The sequence below is a fragment of the Numida meleagris genome, chromosome 2 (assembly GCF_002078875.1).
Source record: "Numida meleagris isolate 19003 breed g44 Domestic line chromosome 2, NumMel1.0, whole genome shotgun sequence".
NCBI classification, from domain to species: Eukaryota; Metazoa; Chordata; class Aves; order Galliformes; family Numididae; genus Numida; species Numida meleagris.
The window spans coordinates 15,079,931-15,100,992 of record NC_034410.1 but is presented as its reverse complement, the minus strand read 5'-3'; the positions used below and the strand labels follow the sequence as shown (position 1 = coordinate 15,100,992).

The 21,062-nt window shown below is 35.2% G+C and overlaps 1 protein-coding gene across 6 annotated transcripts in view; it reads right to left on the bottom strand.

The window, feature by feature from the left end:
- ARMC4 (armadillo repeat containing 4) overlaps positions 1-21,062 on the bottom strand; it is an 80,194-nt gene that overhangs the window by 29,509 nt on the left and 29,623 nt on the right. For 5 of the 6 annotated variants that reach the window (XM_021386548.1, XM_021386549.1, XM_021386547.1 and 2 more), the window contains 6 exons: positions 20,597-20,806; positions 20,183-20,419; positions 18,333-18,443; positions 17,668-17,822; positions 14,673-14,915; positions 8,646-8,760 (listed from right to left, as the gene is read on the bottom strand). In XM_021386548.1, the coding sequence (XP_021242223.1) occupies positions 8,646-8,760; positions 14,673-14,915; positions 17,668-17,822; positions 18,333-18,443; positions 20,183-20,419; positions 20,597-20,806 (1,071 nt within the window). The remainder of the gene's footprint in view (positions 1-8,645; positions 8,761-14,672; positions 14,916-17,667; positions 17,823-18,332; positions 18,444-20,182; positions 20,420-20,596; positions 20,807-21,062) is intronic. The other variant, XM_021386550.1, reaches the window with a different exon arrangement.

Genomic DNA, 21,062 nt, shown 5'->3' with positions numbered 1-21,062 from the left:
TCCCAAATGTGATTGTGGGTGTAGTCTGGTGGTCTGTGCAAGACAAAGAGAAAAGCAAAAAAAAGCAAGAATTTTGAAGAACAATGAGCAGAAAGAAGGAATGAAATGAAAGCTTTATAATCCATTATGTTACTTAAAAATTTTTTTCTTTCAAAGAAGTATAAACAATAAATGCAACCTTTTTGATATAATTTAGCAGAACCATATATTTGCTTTGTACAGTAACGTTCTACTTTCCTTTCTTCTACAGCAATGTCTATTTATTACATACAGTTGCCATAATTTAAAGATATTTTCATGTGAAGAAATTTTACAAAGCTGTGCTCGTGATTGCAGGGGTCTGGATTCAATTATTTTGAATCTGCGTTCTTTGAGAATAATTTTATTAATGATCAGATAACTATTCATACTATAAAGTCTAAAGAAATTCTATGATTTCAGTTTCCAAATCAAATGGTTACCTCAGGCATTTTCATCTGTATTTATTTTTGTAACGTAAGAGAAGAAAAATCAGATATAAAATGTTTTTGGAAATGTATTTTTTACTTTTGGTTTCAGGTTAAAAAGAAGCAACCTTTAATTTCCACCTTTAAAAATAATTAAAGAACAACTTTTTTTGTGAGCTTTAACTCAAAGAGCTTGTCATTTCCAGATATTTGTGTGTATTAAGCTTTCATATTTAATTGTAGCCCTTAAAACTCACTGCAAAAATGTAAATGGCATTGTTTCAAGGTCTAGGCTGTATAACTAGCTTACTATTAGGTAATAACATTAAAAGATGGACATTTAAAGGAGCAATAAAAATATAAAAAATCATGGGGCAAGAGCATTTTATTGTACTAAGAGGAGATAACTTCATTTAGATCATCAGTATTATATGTTTTAATGTAAAATTCAACCTCATGTGACAGATATGAAAAAAATGTGGTTTGTTAAACTACTTTTAAAGTGGTTGGAAAAGATAGGAGATAACAGGATTTTCATTACTTCACATGACCACATCTTTCTTCTAACCACTGGGCAGCAAAGTTTTTGTTCTCAGAAAGTATGATAAATATTATTTCAAAGGCGGATTCAAAGAAAAGGAGTCTGCAATTTCAAGAAGTTAAAAAAAAAAAATAGCTGGCATAGATACTGAGGACAGCAAGTTACCTGCCATGCTAGTAAAAGGTTCATCCTGATAGCCTTTAATCACATACTTTCATCTTGAACAGCATGATCATTAACAAAATTTAGTTAACTTTCCCTATTCAGATATTTGTACGCTGGCTTCTGCCAAGAGCAGAAATACTGTAAGACAGACAAGCCTTTTTTTTTTTTTTTTAAAGTAGGAGCAGAAAGCATTACAATATTTGCAGAAAAGACAGATTTGGAAAAATCATTTGATCTTTGCCATATTTATAGAAGAACAACAGTTGGGATTTTTAACTTCTCTTGTCATCATATTATGTGGGGTTTTTTGTGGTTATTTTCATTGAATAAATAAAGTTCATCAGCCTTAAGTTGAGACATACAGTACTTGAACGGGCAGTACTGAATACTTTTGTAACTGGATTCAGTTTTTATTTCTTCCAAAATGAATGCTGCTTTCTCTATTTGAAAGATTTAAAGCTAAACACTATATTAAAAAAACTCATTGTGTTTATCTTTAAAAATACTCCACTTGAAAGATAAATGTTTCTCCACTAAAAACAAGTAGTATTTCACTCTTAGAACATCTTAAAAAGCTTAAGGTGTCAGAGCTGATTTGTCAAATTGAAATGCTTTTGCCCAAAAAAGTGATGGTATGGCTGTGTAAATAAACTCCAATTACCTAGAGTCATCTTTGGTCTACCTTCACTTTACTGAAGGAAGCAGTCCATTTCCATCCTCTATTGCCAGCTGAATGACTTATCGTAATGCAAAATCAACTTAAAATTCAAAACAAAGAAATGCAACAGATAATTTTCTATATTATGGCTGTTTAGTGGAAAAAGGAAATGCAATTTATGTATGGATATTTCTGTTCATTTTTCAAATTAAACACAACAGTAATATTAATTCAAATGACTTTAAAGATTATTTTTTTTCCCCGTCTGTAGAGCTGTATGCTTCCACTGTAGGAGAACTAATGAAGAATCCCTTGCAAGCTGAGACTATTTTACTACATCTCACAACTCTTACTCTCTAGATTGCAAGCTTGTGAGAAAGTAACAGCAGACTATCAGCATGTACTTTCCTGTCCTCTTTACGTCACTGAAGCAGCTAACGTCAGAGAAGGCTTAGTGTTATATTAGTAGTTTTAACATGGCTCCAGAATAGGATTATAAATAGCTTGGAAGAGTAGAATCCCCTATTTCTGGTTCTTCAGGGATAGGATCATTGCACAGCTAAATACTTAGTGAGTATATTGCTACTCATAGTTTCAAGAAACAAAAGTAAAGTCCATTTAGACAAGCATACAGACCAATAAAGCATGCAACGCATGTTCTCTAAAAGTTAGTGGGGAAAAAGGATTTTCATAGTCTCTCATGCAACTTATAGAAGTCCTTTTGTCTATTCCTTACTTCTCAGTCTGGCAGACTACCTCTACTCTTCCTCCCCTCCTCCCTTTCACTCCTCACAACTCTCAGTCTTGCGTAAATGCCAAAACCTATTTTTTTTTTTTTTTCACAGAAGCAGTTAAACTACTAATATCAGAGTCCTTTGAGGCCACAGTGGCAAAAACGTCATGATTTGCTTTAGATTATTTTGAAAAGCATTATGATAGTGGAAGCATGAGAAACTGATGACACTGAATAATTGGAAAAACTAAACACTGTTTCCATTGGATTAGGGTTGAACTGAATCCAAGTAAGCGCTCTAAACATTGACTCAGAATAAGTGTCTAAGTAAACTTCTTCACATAATTATTAACATACTTATGAGATACTGGCAGTAATGTAGGTTAATATTGCAGTGCTGCAAGAGAGTAAAATTAAAATGTTCCAAGGACAGTCCAACAAGACAATCAATGAATTGACAACACAAACAAATAAATTGTTATAACAATTATTGTTTGTGTCATCGCAACTCATGGCGTGGTTCCATAAATTAGAGTGGTATTTGAGAAGGCAATCATATCATATTTTACCAATTGCAATTACAGACCACTGAGAAACTGAACAAGCAGCATGAGGTATAATATATGTTATATTTCAGTCAAAAGCTTCTGGGCTAGATAAAATGATTGCTTGAAATGTTCTGGTTTATATTATACAGCAAATGAGACACAATGATCTCCATGCTCTTTTCTTGCCTTAAAAATCTACGGCAGTCCTATGTGGTAAGCGAGGGGGTAAATACAGAAAAATGTGAGATGGACAAGGATAAACAGAAAAGAGATAAGAAAAAAATGGGAGAAATATGAGCTTTAAGCTTTTTATAGATTTTAAAATCTAATTAGCAAGTCTAATTTAAAAGTACAGAAGCTACATGACAAGCTGTTGACTAGTATATGTAGCTATTATAAACTAAGCTACAAGGAAAGCTGGTCGAATATTTTCCAGTGGAATAGTATTCCATCTGAAAATGCTAATGGAATGGAACCAAAACCTACCATAAGAACACGACTTCTTGAAAAGTTTTGACAGAAACCAGGCAAAAAGGCAGGCTAAATTACCAACGTGCCTCTTCATCTTTCTCTTGTCAGCCAGATGGCTGTTGAATAGCCTGCCAGGCTGCTTGGCTTCTGGTTTTCACAGAATCCCTGACTTCTTGCCCAATGAGCTGCCAAACAGCTGGAAAGCCAGGTCTCCAGCAGCCCCTATGCTTTTTGGCTTCTTAAGTTCTTCAAGCTCTCAGTCAGCTGCTTTGCATGGAACTTTGCATCTGAGGCTCCTCAGTGAAGGAGACATGGGTTACGCTCTTAGTTTCCTGTTGCTTCCCAGCTTTCAGATTGGTGTTTTACATGATTTGGGCTCCTAAGGACCTCAGGGCAATTTAAGGGAGACTCTTCAAGCTCTCTAGGATAACATGTCTATTGCAGCCCAAACTCTCCATGATAGCTGGTTCATTAAACTTCTAGGCAGCCTGTAGCAAAAGTCATTGAAAAGGCTGGTTCTTCATGCCCCCAGCAAGCATGGCAGCCAACTATGAGCTCACCAAGTTTGACTTCGTAGGCTTCCTAAGTCTCCAAGGACCCCGTTCTTCTGGAAGGCCTGAATGGCAAGCTAAAAATTCCTTTTTGTCTCTCTTACAGCAACTCTTTTGAAGTTCAGTTCATACAAATAGCTTAAAAACTTGGAAAGTCTACATTCGGGTAATAGAGATTAAAAATGCATTAAAATGAGATCAAATATAGAGTAGATGTGAATGACGTTAAAATATGATAATGGCTAGAGAAAAAAAATCAGAAAATGGAGAGAAACAAGTAAGGAGCATTACGATGAACTGCCAAGGTTTCTGTATGTGAATGTAAGAGGCATGGTAAGGAAAACAAAGCAACTTGAAAATGCTGTGCATACTCAAGCAGGGAATTCTGACATTATAGGTTTAACAAAAGAATAATATGTTAAGAACAATACATAGATACTGCTTGCATACAATTTTTAAAATATAAGCAAGTAAACAGCAGTTCGCATTATGGGAACTACTAACCTTCATACACATGTTATTGATCTGTAAGATGCGTAAAAAATAAACAATTCATATGAAACAGTAAATAATTTTAGCATTTGTCAAATATCAAAAGAACTTGCACGTTCAACTACCTTTCCTTGTTACTTTAATACAGAAGTATCCTTACTGGTTTTATACATGTGGTTACATTAAAATTTCTGTAACAAGAACATTTTATATAAGAATCTGAAATAGCATGGGTCATCTGTAACACATTTTCCACCTGTAGGTTAACTCCAGATCACTGGCTCCAGTAGAATTCAGTTCCTCAGTGTATTATACGTCTGCAAAGGTGAAGGCTACTAAACTGTCACACCTACCCATCTCTAGACCTTCCTGCCTAAACCTGGTTTAGTTTTGCTTTTGTATTTTTTGGTGTCAGTGGGGACATTATCTTTCCCTATATTTAGGAAATACACGGTAATCTTTAGATGTCCAATCATCCTCCATCACACTTATGAAATTCCACTGTTGGGCTGAAAAGGAGGCAATAGCATAGGGGGAGGGGAGGAAATCACACTTTATTAGAAAACGGAGATAGCATTTTACAAGTACATTTTAAGAAAATAAGATTTTAAAAGATTCTCTCTTCTCTCAAATTGACATTCTCAGATTGTTTACTTAAGCTATTTTAACAGACTTTATACATCGCTTATTTCCTGAAGTTCCCTAAGAAAGCCTTTATAGTTGTAGACAGAAGCAAAAGTTACAACTTCAAAAGCTGAAAGCTAATAAGCAAACACAGACAAAAGACAGAGGAAAGGATGAGCCTGACATTACTTGTTTGCACCCCAAACTCCATTAAATACAAGGATTGAAAATAACCTCAAGAACCTTGTCTTTTTGTTTTGATTTCAAAACATGCTATTTAAAGGTTCATCTGTAAGGAAATAGGTATTCCTATACAAACTCAAGTTGGCAGTGCTCCTCTTTCTGGCAAAATCCCTTTGAATTCTCTAATAGCCTAAATAACATTTCTGTAGAGTTTCTCTCAGTTTTTCTGTCTGGGCTGATGTACCAGAGGATAACACTATGAATGCTGATTTTCAAAGTAGCATCATAACCAAGTATTGCTGCTCCAACATCAACACAGTTGAGTAGACTTTTCTTAGCAATTTTTCATAATCATTTGTGTTTCTTGGACAGTGCACTTATACTTTACTAACGTGCCTGCAGTAGTAACCTTTCATTTTGGAAGTAACTAATTAATAAGAACTTGCATCTATTACAATAATTCACTTGAAAAAATGACACACCTCTTTTAGAGTATTTTAAAGAAAAGTGTACACTAGTTTATCCAAAATTATAAGACATTTGTTCTAAGACTCACAAGTAGCACTGACAGGTGCAGTGCAAATTTTCTCAGGAGAGTTCTACCACCTAAACTATGCCACTGGCAATCTACCTTAAGATCTTCACTCTACAAACAATTCTTAAGACTAGAAATTTTTATACCTAGTGCTGGCCATCGAAAGTGAGGACAGGCATCAAACCAATACTATGACTGTCAGAGCTGTAACAATTTGTGTACTGTAATGTATAATTTAATCCTCGATTTTAAAAAATCTTCAATCTGACACAGACTAAACATCGCTGCCCTAAATCCAATTGATGTAATAAACAATATCACATAGCTAGAACATTGTATTCAACAATGTTGTCAATCAAATTATATGATACTATTCCATAGGAAGTACTCTGAACCAGTTATCATGAAGTAACTGTTAGTTTTCATATAATCTAGACACACAGGCACTTAGATTCTCATCCCTCATTTACTATTAAATTCCTGTCTAGAAACAGGCAAATTATTTAGATCCAAATGCTCAAAACTATCTTTGAGATTTCAGGACTGGGCATTTTTTGTCTTTGAACCTTCTAATTGTAAAACAGAAATGGTGAATTTTCTAATCTTAAACAGATTGTGGCAAGATCAAGTGTGTGAGATACCTGCGTACTCATGTATTATGGACAATAAAAGGCATGTGATTCTATAAATATCACAGCAAATAAACTTGAAGTTGTATATACAGAAAATGTCTGTTCAGGAAAGCGGATGCTGTACTGTATTGTTTTAAAACTTGTTTCTGATACTGTTAACAAGTTCTGTTTTACCTATCTACCTCCACATTACAGAAGACAACCTCTAGAAGACAACCAACATTATAGAAGACAACCATCTTCCTCAAAACAAACAAAAAAACCAGCAGATTTTGAGCTGAAAGCTGCTTGAAACATGTTTTGCAATTTCAAGCAGAGGCTTGGAAAATCCAGAATACCCACAACTCATCTGAAGTCATATACTTATTTCTACATTTGGATCAAGCACTGCATAAACCAAACTGCACTTTTTGGAAGATTGTGTAAATTGTTGAGTATTATTAACTGTGAATAAAAATAAAAATTATGTTTAGATTGAAATAGTCACTGCATGCCCACAGTTTGGCTATAATTGACGTTTTATACATATTTCATTCCATTTAGAGTCAGAGGAAAGGGTATTACTGGTAGGTTTGTTTCAGTGTGCCAGTCGGCCTCAATCTCACACAAAGAACTCTTTGTGAGGTCACAGATTAGCATTTGGGCAGGCCGCCAAGAGAGATGAAAGGAGAGTGGCTACACTAAGGATGTACATAGCTTACACTCATCAAATACCCGGAGGAAAAAACAGAGAAAAGAGTCTACATCGTCTACAATTTCAGTTGCTATACTCTATCCCTCTTATTTCTGAAAAAGCATTTTGAGTGGAAGCTCTAGGAATACATAATTCTACTCTGACACCATAAGTCATGGAGTTTTATACATAATGAGTATTACCTCAGTAATGAGATAAAGCAGTATCTTAACATTTAGTTACAGAAATATTGTTTGAGAAAGATGCAGGTATAGCCATATCTTGACAGAAGAGACACATATACACCCCACCATTAGGTAATATAAAACTTCTATACGTATATAGAACATATGTTATATAAAAAAAGATGAAAAGATAATTTAGAATAACCAGGATGTTTGGGAAATGGCCATTAAGATACCATTGTAGAAATCATTTTGAAGAAACAGAAACTGCTTAAGTTATAAAAATCATGAGCAAATGTTCGTGAAATGACTTCACCTATATAGCTATACCTACATCTATCCATATAAGTAAATAGCAACCACACAGGCTCAATTCCAAACAGGAAACTGCCTGCAGAGGATATCTACTACTTTCAGTGAATTTCCATTCTTAACATAGTCACATTGCAAGTCATATATGGAAGGACATGTATGTGTGGTATAGTAGAGAGAAAATGAAAAAATTACATTGAACTGCTGTACAAAGATTAAGGTTAGTATTCCATGAAACCAATGAGAAAAAATTGTCTGCATTTATTTTACCAATTTATTGAAGATGAGTTACAGATTATACAAACCATTTATCTCTGTGTGGGAACCAACACAAAATAAATGAATAGCTCAGTTTTCTGTGCACAACTGACCTGCACAACAACCGCTATTCACAACTGGCACTTTTTGTTGGCAGTCTGAACAGAAAATCTAAGGATTACATTGGCAGTGAGTCTAAAATATGCTCTGAAACCAAAAGGCAGTCTCTTGAGAACGCAGCTGAAGTACCTCATAGTGGTGAACAACTACAACTACCTGCGCTATTCATAGGTCACGAGTAAAAGTTTTCTGTTTCCAGCATTGTCAGATTGACTTTTTCAGCATACTTTGTTTGGGAACAATAAGTTTGGATCCTGCTAAGTTATTGAAATATATTTTCCAAACACAGTAAGTGCTCCTAAGGCAAAACAGAATGCCTCTATCTAGTACAAAAAATGTGCTAGCTGGAGGATTATTGCTGTATTTTAAAATAATTACTTCATCAATTATTTAAAGCAGTGAAAAGAATGAAACAGAAAGAGCATAAGTTGCAAGCAGCAAAGTATTGCTAGAAGACATCTATCCAAATATAACAATTATATGTGAGTATGTATGTGACAAGACTATTACTTTCTCACCTTGGCATTTTCAATGCAAGGACAAATAGCCCAAGCTGCATTTGCTTGAACATCTGGATTAGGATTTTTCAGCAATGACCATAACAAACGAACTCCATCTAAACGGTCAATTATCCTATTGTAGAAACAGAAAAAAAAGATATTTAATTACGGAGTACGCAATGTTCAATTTTAAATTATGTTGGTTTGTTTGGAAAATTGCTTTAAGAAGCATTGGTATGGTTTTCCTCAGCATACTATTTTGCTTTACATCAGTGCTTGTGTTTTATTGTCAGTTGATTACCATCAACATATACAGTAGGCATTTCTTGCTAGGGCAGATGAGCGTGAACAAATTATGTAAAGATAGAATATATTTTCTAAATCTCAAGCATCTTGTTTACCTTTTGCTCAATGCTGTGATGTGAAATGCTTACAGAAGATAAGTGAACCGCATTATTACAAGAACTCGCAGAAAAGTAAAAACAAGCATGTGACTTTTTAATGATCTGTATGCAAAGTAAAATCTGAATTCAAGCATACTGGCTTCTTTCACACAGTAACAAATACTTTCCAAAACAAATATTTATGCCCAAAACTATGAACTTTTTATTCAATCTATGCTTAATGTATTTACTTTACTGTACAACATATTTTAAAGTTCTGTGTTACTAATCTAGCATTAGAAATTAAAATGGTCACACCACACTGCATCCTTTGTGAGTTGTGAATAACGTGTAACTTGTTTCCCAGGTATTCCTCACCAACAAGACTAACATTGAACACTACGTTATAATTACTTAAACACACTGTAATCAAAGTATCTTCACAACTAGATGAAAACTGAATTATCATCAGAATCATCTCTATGCCATCTGTGTAATGTTTACATATCAATCAGGCTTAGGGATCATAGGGTCCAGAGAATACCTTAAAAGGAAATGAAGGTCAAACAAAACTTAATAGCCTTTACAAACTTGCTTTTTTTCAAAAAGATATATTAAACCCAAAGCAGATGAGCTGAAAAAGAAAAAGTATACTTTGATTTTCTAACTCCAAAAGTAAAAATTCCATTGTATACATAGAAGTCTACATGCTTAACGGTAAATACAAAAAAAAAAAAAAGAGAAATAAAATACAGCTTAGTTCTAAAAAAAAAAAAATCACATAAAACATCTAACTTGTGTTCACTAAATATATTTGCCAAAATATATTTATGCACACAATCCTAACATCATTTGAAAGAGAAAAAAAATAGTTAAGGACATGAACTCTGTCTACAATAAGCGGGGACTTTATTTGAAACACTTTTGTGCAAGCTAGTTAAAAAACTTCATTTTCAAAACAATAACTTTTTGCTTCGAAGATTGGTTAAGCTGAAGAACTGTTAATTTTTAAGACCTGCTAATTTTAATACAGCTTATTTTAGATACTCAGCTCCAAACCAACTGTGTATTCAAAGGGAAAATTCAGAAACAATAACACAACAAATTAGAATAGCTTGATCACAAAACACACTATAACACATGGAGCGTATAACACTGGAGCGTGTTCAGAGGAGGGCGACGAAGCTGGTGAGGGGTCTGGAGCACAGGCCTTATGAGGAGCGGCTGAGGGAGCTGGGATTGTTCAGTCTGGAGAAGAGGAGGCTCAGGGGAGACCTCATCGCTCTCTATAACTACCTGAAGGGAGGTTGTAGTGAGCTGGGGGTCAGCCTCTTCTCTCTTGTAACTAGTGACAGGACAAGGGGGAATGGCTTCAAGTTGCGCCAGGGGAGATTTAGGCTGGGCATTAGGAAATACTACTTTTCTGAAAGAGTGGTCAGGCGCTGGAATGGGCTGCCCAGGGAGGTGGTGGAGTCACTGTCCCTGGAGGTGTTCAAGAAACGTTTAGATATAGCGTTGAGAGACCTGGTTTAGTGGGGTTATGTTGGTGGTAGGTGGATGGTTGGACTGGGTGATCTTGTAGGTCTTTTCCAACCTAGCTAATTCTATGATTCTACATACATGTTCACAGAGTAAGGATGACTTCAGTAAAAACACCCAAACAAGCTTTTAAATCACTTCAAATCCCTGCGCCTTTGAGCAATTTTAATAACGCTTTCCTGTAATTTCAGAAAATAATTTTTTTCCATGTTGGATTAATGAAGAAAGATCCAGAAGTCTTTTTTCCCAAGTCAAGCAGAGTACTGACAATTACCAACGTGAGATACTTCTTCCCAAGAGAAGCTAAATATGAATGACTCAACTCCAATCAGTATACAAAAATCAAGCAATACAAGTCAAACACCGAGCTCAGATTTTTCAACCATGTTTAAGAAAAGAACCTCAGGTCTAATTTATCTTCTCTTTTTTTTTTTTTTTCAAAGCCTTCTTCTCCATATAAAATCCACTTTTCAGTTTTCTCGTCTTCTCTTCCCCTTTTCAAGGTGAACTATCATCACTTAATGGTTCCATTTGTGAAGGAAGTTTTTGCTTTTAGTTGAAGACCAGAAAGATCAGTTGTGCTAGACCCGATAGAATGAACAACACATGAACATGTAGAGCTCAAAATCAAGAGCCTAGATTCCAAACTGCCATGCCTGTATCTCTTAACATGTCTAAAGCTTCTCAGAATAGACCTGGATCTCCTCTGACTCAAAACAACGACACTTCATCATAGACTGTTATTATTTGATAACTGATACAATTTAGAATAAGGTGTAAATTATTCTTCTCGAAAAACCCAATAAGCAGTTTTATTGGTGTGTGGAAGCAGATGAAGTGAGGAGGTGTCCCTGACATGCACTCTGGTACTAACCAGACATGACAAGAGCAAAGATGAAGGGATATGGCTGCTTCGTAATGTTTCCAACATCACTTTTCCAAAAGATTAATTACAGGGCATGTGACCAAATGCTTTTCAGTTTCCACATAGAACAATTTACGTATGGTGAATACAGAATACACCATATAGATAAATAATTTCAATGCAATGAATGCCATCCTTAGACTACTGGAGTGCCCAGGTGATCCTCTGAGCAATCTCAGGTTATTGTGAATTGCTATTTCCTATTTGATCAGTGCAGGTAGTTTAATTAGCTAACTTTTTGAATGACTTTCATTGGCTGTTTACATATGAAAGTTGTTTAATAAAGGCTTTTTACATAATTCCATTTAAAAAAACTTGATGCCATAGCATCACTAAACATCGTGATACATCTATGCAAAAAAAAAGTCACGATTCTAGGAATTTATGTTGCTTTACAAAATACCTGAAACTAGCAAACCTGCTGATCTGATATAGTCCTTCTCTTTAGAACTTAATCTAACACTGAACATTTCTCGTAGAAACGTCAACATGAATTACTTGAATACACATACACGCACATAGCCTACACATCTGTTTGTCATATCTATCATCTTTTTCTGTTACAGTATTATTTGCCAGAACTTTTGAGAACTCTAGTTTTATAGCCTGCCAATCTAAACCACAAATACAAATGTAAATAAACAAAGTTATACTGACTGTATTGTGCTCACTGGTAAGATTACAGGGTTAAATTCTGGTAGAATGTAATATTGTCTTTTCTGAAACCACAATTTAGCATGTTCCTTAAAAACTTTCACTGTTTGCTACAGAGTGCTTTGATACATAGTATTACATACCAGTGAGTCAAACTCTATCCCTCTGGCCGAAACAGAACGCTCAACAGAATGATACACATTTAGCTGTATTTTTTAAGATGAGGACATAAAGACTGGAAAACTGTTTATCTGATATATATCATAAAGCTGTAGCAGCCTTTTTTTTTTTTTAAGTAGAAATCTGTAGATGTTACTACACATAAACTATCAAAATAAGTAACCGTAATTTATGGTCCATTTTCCCCTTCGAGGATGTGGCATCACAGAAACATCACATCAAATGCTTGGAACTTGAGCATCCATGTAGTGTTCAATTTCCGCAATTCATATCATTAATTTATGAATTGAGCAGAAGCATATCAGTGTTTCTTGTTCTTAAAATCTCAGAAACAAAAGTCTTAGTCCCCAGTTCTGTAACTGGAACAAAGTAGTATTACAGATTATGTATCCTCCTTGTATTTGGTCACTTACTCTTCTCAAAAAAGAGGAAAGTGGTCTGTATGAAGAGCTACAGCTTCAATTACTTCTATACTGGTCTAAGGAGAAGGAAGAAGGAATGGATAGCCTTTATTTCTAGGGGGAAGAAATTGAACACCTTAACTTTGCTAGAGGCAGAGCAAAAACCAAACGGAATTATTTAAATGCGTGAGTAGTTATACTGACATCAATGTTTGAACTAGGCATTGTCAGAACATTTTCCTGGTTCAGGATCAAAGTTGTCCTCACCTGGTTGAATCATATTTCTGATAAAGATAGTGTTACCTTTTCTAGTGCTACACGTCTGAACTTCCACTAGCACAATACTTCCAGTAAATGTCACAGTCTTGCTAATGTAAGCAATTTCTGAGTAAATATATAAGTACAGTTTGCTCCTGGACTAAGATCTTCCTTATTCTTTAATTTCATAAAATATTTAAAAAAAACAAGCAAACAACAAATAACTTTTTAAACGTTGAGAACCTTCAGTAGAGAATTTTTCTTTCATATGAACTGAATTCAACATTTGAATCCTTCACCAGCTCTTGGCAAACTCTGAAATTTCCTCCCAAACAACCTGCACTCTCTCCTCCTGAAAAACAAGCTGAACTTTGTTTTATCACAATTTTAGCAGTAACTTGTGTTATTTTTGCTGCTTATGCTGACCGCATTCCAGTGTGAAGCTATCCATACTAGATAATACAAGTGATAGTCCCGAGTCTGAGAATATCAATTTATATTTATTGACTTTCTAAATTTCTCATTTGATCTACAGTGTTAATTTTGTTAAAATATTCCTGTAAATGTAGAAGTTTAGTATTCTTCATTTTAGATATGCAGTGAAGATATTTTCATTTACATGCACTTTTACACTACATGGCTAACAGTTCACACAACTCATGTTTACAGTTGTGTACCATCTATCCTTTTGCCACTGGGTGACAGCCAAAGCATGAAAACAAAAACTCTATTCAGGAAAAGAATTCCCTGCACTGCTATATGAATATCAAGTGAATTATGCAAATCAGAACAGGAGGAGTTTACTAAAACTCTCTTTTTGACCTTCCATCTGTGTAAGGAGGGAAATATGCTGAGAATCTTGATGTAAATATCCCTGCTAGGGAACAGTAAGCACAGTAAATGCCTACCTCAACTTTTAACTGGAATGCTTAATCATAAAGATCAAGAGTCTTTGTAAGCTGTACAAATCTACGTTACAAACCAAAGAGAGTAGCAATCCTCTCAGTAAAAAGGCAGTCTTTTTCTTCGGTCTTGCAAAGAAGTAAGAGGGGAAAAAAGGGTCCAAAGAAAGTATTCTTAAAAGAAATGATGAAGGTGGACAAAACTTATAAAATACAAATAATACTCTATTTCAAAAATTTCCAAATTATTTTTATGACAGTAAATGCACACCTTTCTTCCGGAATGGCTTTCTCTAATTTAGGAAATCATTTATTATATGACACCAGTAGCATAGCAGATAGTCCATCAACTCCCTGAGTTAATACCATGAACTGTAAATATCTTTTCAAACATCCCTATTACATGAACTAACTATTCTGTGATTGCAATACCATAAAATTCCATTTGAACATAAGAAAAAAAAAAACTATTTTGCAGTCAGGAAGTTCAAAAACCAGAGCAGGTTGCTCAGAGAAGGGGCTGAGCCTCTATCCATGGAGATATCAGATGTGGTCTTAGGTAACCTGCTTTAGCTGACTGTGCTTGAGCAGGAGAGTTGGACTAGATGATCTGAATAGGTCCCTTACAACCTCAATGGTTCTGTGATTCTGTGATACCTGATTACTTAGATACATGTTTTTAAATATTTTGTAACATATTCTAGCTGCCGTCACATTAGAACTTCTAGTGTTGACCCAAAAATATTATCAGTATTTCTGTCAGAATTTTTTTTTTGCAATATTTAAAAATATGAATAGCTTACATCATATTTTCAGGTTCTGTTGCACAAGCTCCCACTGTTTTTGTGACATTCACAAGTAATGCCTGATTAGTTCCAGTAAGTAACTTCACTAGGGATGGTATCCCACCACATTTACGGATAATAGATCGATTTACTGGTTCTTGGCAACATTCCCCCAGTGCTCCAACGATATTTACAAGAACTTCTTCAGGTTGATCAGTGAGCAGTCCTACCAAAGCTTCTGTGACTTTATATTCAAGAAATCTAAACAACAGCAACAAAAACAAAGTTGTTACATTCAGAATGTTACCGCTGTAAGGTAATGCTAAGTAGATTACCTTGTCGAACAAATCACAGTACACGTAAAACATTCAAATGCAATTCTTGAAAGTGTGATATAAAGCACCATTTCTTATTTTACATTTTTAAAATATATTTCTCTAATTTAACTTTCTAGGAATCTACAGAGTCATTTGAGGGCTGTTTAAAACTTAACAAGTAGATGCAATACCTAGAACCAGCTGAAAACATACTGAAAGACTGGCAAGTAAAGTATCATCCTAATTTCCGGTTATTTTTCCTGCCATATTAACAACAGCTGGAGCAGGAATATATCAGACTCTCTTACACCTCTCTGAAGCCAAAGGATCACCTTACTTTTCAATAAATGTTAGTCTCACCAGTTCCATATCTTGCTCAGGACATGTACATTTTTTGTAATTCTTATTATTGAAATTCTGATGGCAGAAGTACAACAGTTACAATAAAAGTTAATTTTTCCAAGCTGGTTTCAGTATAACTATTAACGTAACTGAGAAATGAGAAATTCTCAGTTGTCATGATTTGCTTGTTTTTGATAAACTTCTACTTATAGAAAGATTTTTCTCAGTTCAATTTCATTTGGAAGTGTCCCTATTTTTTTTTCCAAGAGAAAAAAAACATAGCATGGAAAAGAGCGGCAAGGTAAGTGAAAAATGTAAAGTATGCTTATTTATTTCTCTGGCTACTTCATCTGCATTGCAGACTAATTGCTTCATAGGTACAATAATATGAACTGGCTCTGTGATGGGCAGGCTACAGACTGACAGAGTTGCTGGCTCGGGCCATCTTGTGTCCAGAAGCAGTACCGCTGCTTGCACGCTAATGAATCTGAGCTAGTAAGGCCCGGGCACCTGTATCAGCTCACTGCTGAGTCAGCACAACTTGTCAGCAATCTATTTAATGTAGACGAAGTACTGTGGTGTAGTCTGAAGATAATTAAGTGGCCCTGCAGGAACCGGTCAGGTTTGCTAGTTCTAGCTTTGTGCCAAACTCAAGCTCATCCCTCCAGATCTACTCATGTGTTTTCATATTATCCTGCCTCACTGTTCTGCAGTGTACTCCCATCCTGACTTTGGATAGGATTTACTGCTTCAGACTCAGCAGTACATAATACGTTAATTTAGCACAAGTCTGGAGCAGCGCCTGACTAGTAACCTTCACAGAGCTTCAAGCCCTTGTGAAGATATGTGAGTAGCCCAGAAAAACAACTGTTTGCATTTGCACAGAATTATTGAATATAGCTACACTGATTATTTAACGGGCAAAGGCTCATTCTGTAGCCCTGAGGACAAGAAGCACAACATAGCATCCATGTGACTAAAATCTTTTATCCTTACCATTCAGAGTGGCCTCACCCTTTCTGCTTAATGGAAAAAAAAAATCTATTGCCTGCGCTGGCAGTGTCTGAGCATCCCCAAGGAGAGTGCTTTCTGGCACAGGTCAAACTGTGCAAGAGACTGTGCTAGAACTTAAACAGTATGGATAATCATAATTTAGTGATCAAACCCAAGGTTGGGTCCTACTTATTTTAGTAGTATAGATGGAGACATTCAGTTCATCTCATCATTGATTTGGAACTTGTGTGCAGATACTGAAAGGCCACAGAAAAGGAGGATACACCTTTCTGGAAAGCCAGGATCCTGTAAAATGAGGAATGCAAAAAGAAGTAGGACAGAAGAAGAGAATGTAAAGACCATGGTTCTGTATAACAATAGGTTGGTAACTCATACAGAACAATAAAAAGCCAGACTTCAAACTCAGATTATTAGAATTATTTCAGATTTTTATCCAGGAATTACCCATAGTATCTTCTTGCCCAGCAAAGTACATTAGAATTAGGGCTGCAGGAAGAGATTACTTCTTACTGATTCACCTTCCAGTCTGTCAATCTAGCATTCCCCTGTACAGAGCAGGGTAACTTCAGCAGGAAGCCTAGTACATACTTCAGTGGAGCAGGCATTTTACCAAGGTAAAGTGCATTAATCTGATGAATTAAAAGATGAGAGGGGCTACATATTCTCAGTCACTGAGCTATGCCGTAAGAGATAGAGAGTGGTAACTCCTGATGCCAAATTCTTAGATAATCACTCTGTGCTGTAATACTGAGAGAATATACATACCTATGCCAGGACTCTTACAGTTAAATCCAGTCCTTTAGAAGGTGAGTGTCCAGATTAAGCTACTTTCCTGAGCCTCTTCTGTAGTTAAAGAAAGAATAGTCTAGGCTAATTGTTCTAGCTTCCAATATATTTCTAAAGCAAGTGGACCTAGTATCTGCCTCAAAATTAGATAACGTGTATCCTCTCTCTCGACCTAAAACACTAAAGCAAAATGTACTGGCTACTCCCCATCAACTAGCCATGAGCCCAGTTTGTAAGCTGGAGAGGAGCGGGGATATCAGATACACCCACATGTAAAATATTTTCTGTTTTAGTACATCACCTGACTCAGTGGTCTATATTCTTCAGAGCCACCAATTCTCCACATTCACTATTAAGTTTTTAGGAAACTAACACTGTTTCCAGGGCACTCTGATGAGGTCACACAGCAATTTTTTGGTAGTATCTAAGTTGAAAGCCTCATTAAATACAAAATATGGTTTTGTAGAAGCATGACAATATTTTTTGTAAACAAGAGAAGCCTATAAAATAAAAACTTTATATTGTAATGAAAGATTTTTAAACTAAATTGTTACTTTGACACGTTTTCTTCACTGATTGCACATTTCCAGATTGCTCCTGTCACAGCTGCTAGAAGTCTTTTATTTTCAGAGTTATCAAGTAGAACAGACAGTGGTTGTAGACCGCCATGCTGTCTAACCAGGTCACGTGTTTCTTTATCTTCTGCACACTATGCAAAAAAAATTAAATATGTATGTTATGCAAAATGTGTAGAGCAATGTCTTTGAAAGTTAGGCGTATTATGCAGTAACTAGTCAAAACTAATACAGAAGGATATGCAAATATTTTGTTGAATTACTTGAATATGCTAGCATCTCACTAAGGGATATCAGGCAGTAAACAGTTACTGTATACATAGCAGTGCTTCTAATGCCGCATTGTCCATGTTGCGTGCAAGAAAACATTAAAAACATAGCTTCTTGCACAACCTCTCCCCATTAGTTAATGGTGGAATTTAGGTGTTACACACAAGAGGAACAAGAATGGGAGTGCAATATCAAATATGAAGCTAGAACATCCTCAGAAAAATTAGCCAAAGAACATCAAAATTTTTGCAAAGTGATTTCTCACACAATAGGGAAATAGTAAAACTGAGAAATATTAAAGATAAGTGTAAACTATATACGAAAACAAAGCACAAATCCTGGCTCCTATCTACTGATTAAGATAATACAATTACCTTAAATATGGCACTAGCACAGTGCATTTGAAGCTCCTCTTGTTCACTACTCAGATTTTTCACAAGGTTCTCAATCATTCCTTCTGTTCTTATTGCAAGTCTATAACTTGGCTAAATATATAAACAGCACATTTTAAACCCTGTATATTAACAGTGACAATAGTCAGTGCAGTCATTATCACTAATCCCAGTAATAGCACAGTGCTAAAATTCTAGGCTTTGATACTGTGAAGCCTTGTATTCTAAGCTCAAGTCAACTGTAATGCTTTGAATATATTATTGATGTTCTCAATGTTAAACAAATACATAAATTCACTGTAGGGCTGTGATCTTCAAATCCCCGATAAAACCAGGAATTGCCACGCCTACTTTGTAGCCAGCTGGTTAACCAGAATGCAGAATATTCTGAAAGGTGTCCAGACTTCCTGCTCAGAACCAGGGAAGAGAAATATTCTTCAGAACTGAATCACCAATACCCATTCATTTCATCTACAGCATTAGCCAGAGCAACAGAACTATTCAGTATTTAAAATGAACTTATAAACAAGATGGATACTGACATCTTACACAGAATGACAGCTATAGGATAAAAGGGAACAGTTTTTAACTAAATGAGAGGAGATTCAGGTTAGATGTTAAGAGGAAATTTGTTACTCAGAAGGTAGTGAGGCACAGGACCAGACTGCTCAGGGAAGCTGTGGATGCCCCGTCTTTGGAGGTGTGCACAGGCTGATTAGGGCCCTGCACAATTTGGTCAAGTGGCTGATGTCCCTGTTCAGGGCTAGGAGGTTGGAACAGGATCATCTTTAAGTTCTCTTCCAACATAAGCCATTCTGTGGATTATATGGTTCCTAGAATAAGGCTAGAAAAACATATTTTAGCATTCACGTTTTTCAGTGATCTTTTTTTCCAATTTGTTACCCAGACACTGGAGCAGGGGACTATTAATTAAGAGAAGAGAAACAGTTGTGTAAACAGCACATTTAGTGCTCCCTCCAAATTATGTCCAAGTTTGGCCAGGTAATGAACTCTTGAAAATGTACACTGCTCAATATTAAAGGTAAAATGATGCCACATCGAGCATGCCTAATTTTGTGTAGTTCAAGAAGCTATTTTTGAAAATAAAAATTTTTATAATGAAAAGTCTTTCAAAAATCATGTCTAGCATGTCTCAAATTCATCAAGCAAATTTATGTATATCTTTGACCTTAAGCACAACATACCTTTAATTTCAAATGATTCCACAAATAGAGAAATAACCATTCATCTCAGATGCATAGGGTGAAAATAACTGTATTCAAATTTAAAAATTTAATACACTCAAAGCTGTGAAACCTGACACGAAAATCTGTAGAAAAAATCACATATATTCCTTTCTTCTTTTTGCAATTGATCACATACATTATCCTTGTGAACTAAGTAAGACAGTAAAACATACTGCCCTGGATCTTACATTGGATCTTCTTGGCCATGTCTGCAGGTTAGCATTGCAGAATTTAAATGTACTGATTAACCAAAATATAACATCTTAATTTGCCAAACTTCATTCATTAAGTAAGATAAAAAAAATGAGAAACTCATTAAGTATTTCTATATATATATTTTTTTCCATAAAGTACTCTTAGCCTTTAAAATAAAAAAAAAAAATGTGGCCTTTAATACAACCTGCGATCTTCCCAAAAACACTTTGCATAGAGTCTACATCCAAAGCACAAACATCCTGATGGGATAAATGCCATGGTGACTGTCCTGGAGAAAGTTCATTTCTAAATGATAGTCAAATGTAATGCTTCCTTTAAACAGTCAGTTGTCTTAGTGATTAGAAATAGTATATATATGTGTTTACTTACCTCTGAGGCACATTCTTGTAGTATCCCTACAACTGGTGTTAGGATGTCTACATCTGAACTTTTAAGCCATTTAGCTAATAATGGAATGCCGCCAGCTTTACGGATTGCTTCTTTATTTTTGGTACTTTTGCTGCAGCTCCAGAGTGCTAAAGCTCCACAGCGTGCTATTTCAGTATCTTTTGCTTGATGCAGTGTAAGACCAGTTGATTTCACTGACATACAATCCAACAGCCCAACCTAACAAAAACATATATATTTTTAATTTTTTTTTTTTTACAAGTATGTTTGATACTATACTGCTTTTCAGTGATAGTAACTACTATTTGAAGAGCCACATAAACAACAAATCACAAATTTTCTTTGAAAAAAAAACCTACGCATATGGGAAAGAAACTAATTTTCCTATCTGCTTACCAGTTTCTTGATTCCTCCATAATGCCTTACTGTCCTTCGTGCTCGTTTAAATCTAGCAACATTAGCAATTGTTTCAGCAGCCAAACATTTTAGATCTGTATCTGGAGAGTCCAATATCTTCACCATGATCTGTAAACCTTCAAGATCTGCAATTGCATGTCTGATCAGCGTATTTTGACTAATTTCTTTCAGGATTTTTAATGAGCCAATCTAAATAATGAAACATAGTAGACAATAGAAGTTATTTAGGAATACCTACATAGAAAAGATATTTAAAATGCTGAGTTATGTAACATTTCATCATTCAAATAGGATTTGAAGAAGGAAATTGAAAATTGAGGAAAACGATTTTTTTCTAATAAGTCCCTGAAACTGAGAAAAAGTAGACAAAATGCGAAAAAAAATTGTATCCTACATAAGCTTGAAAACTGAAAAAAAAAATCCTAACAGAAAAGGTATATTTATT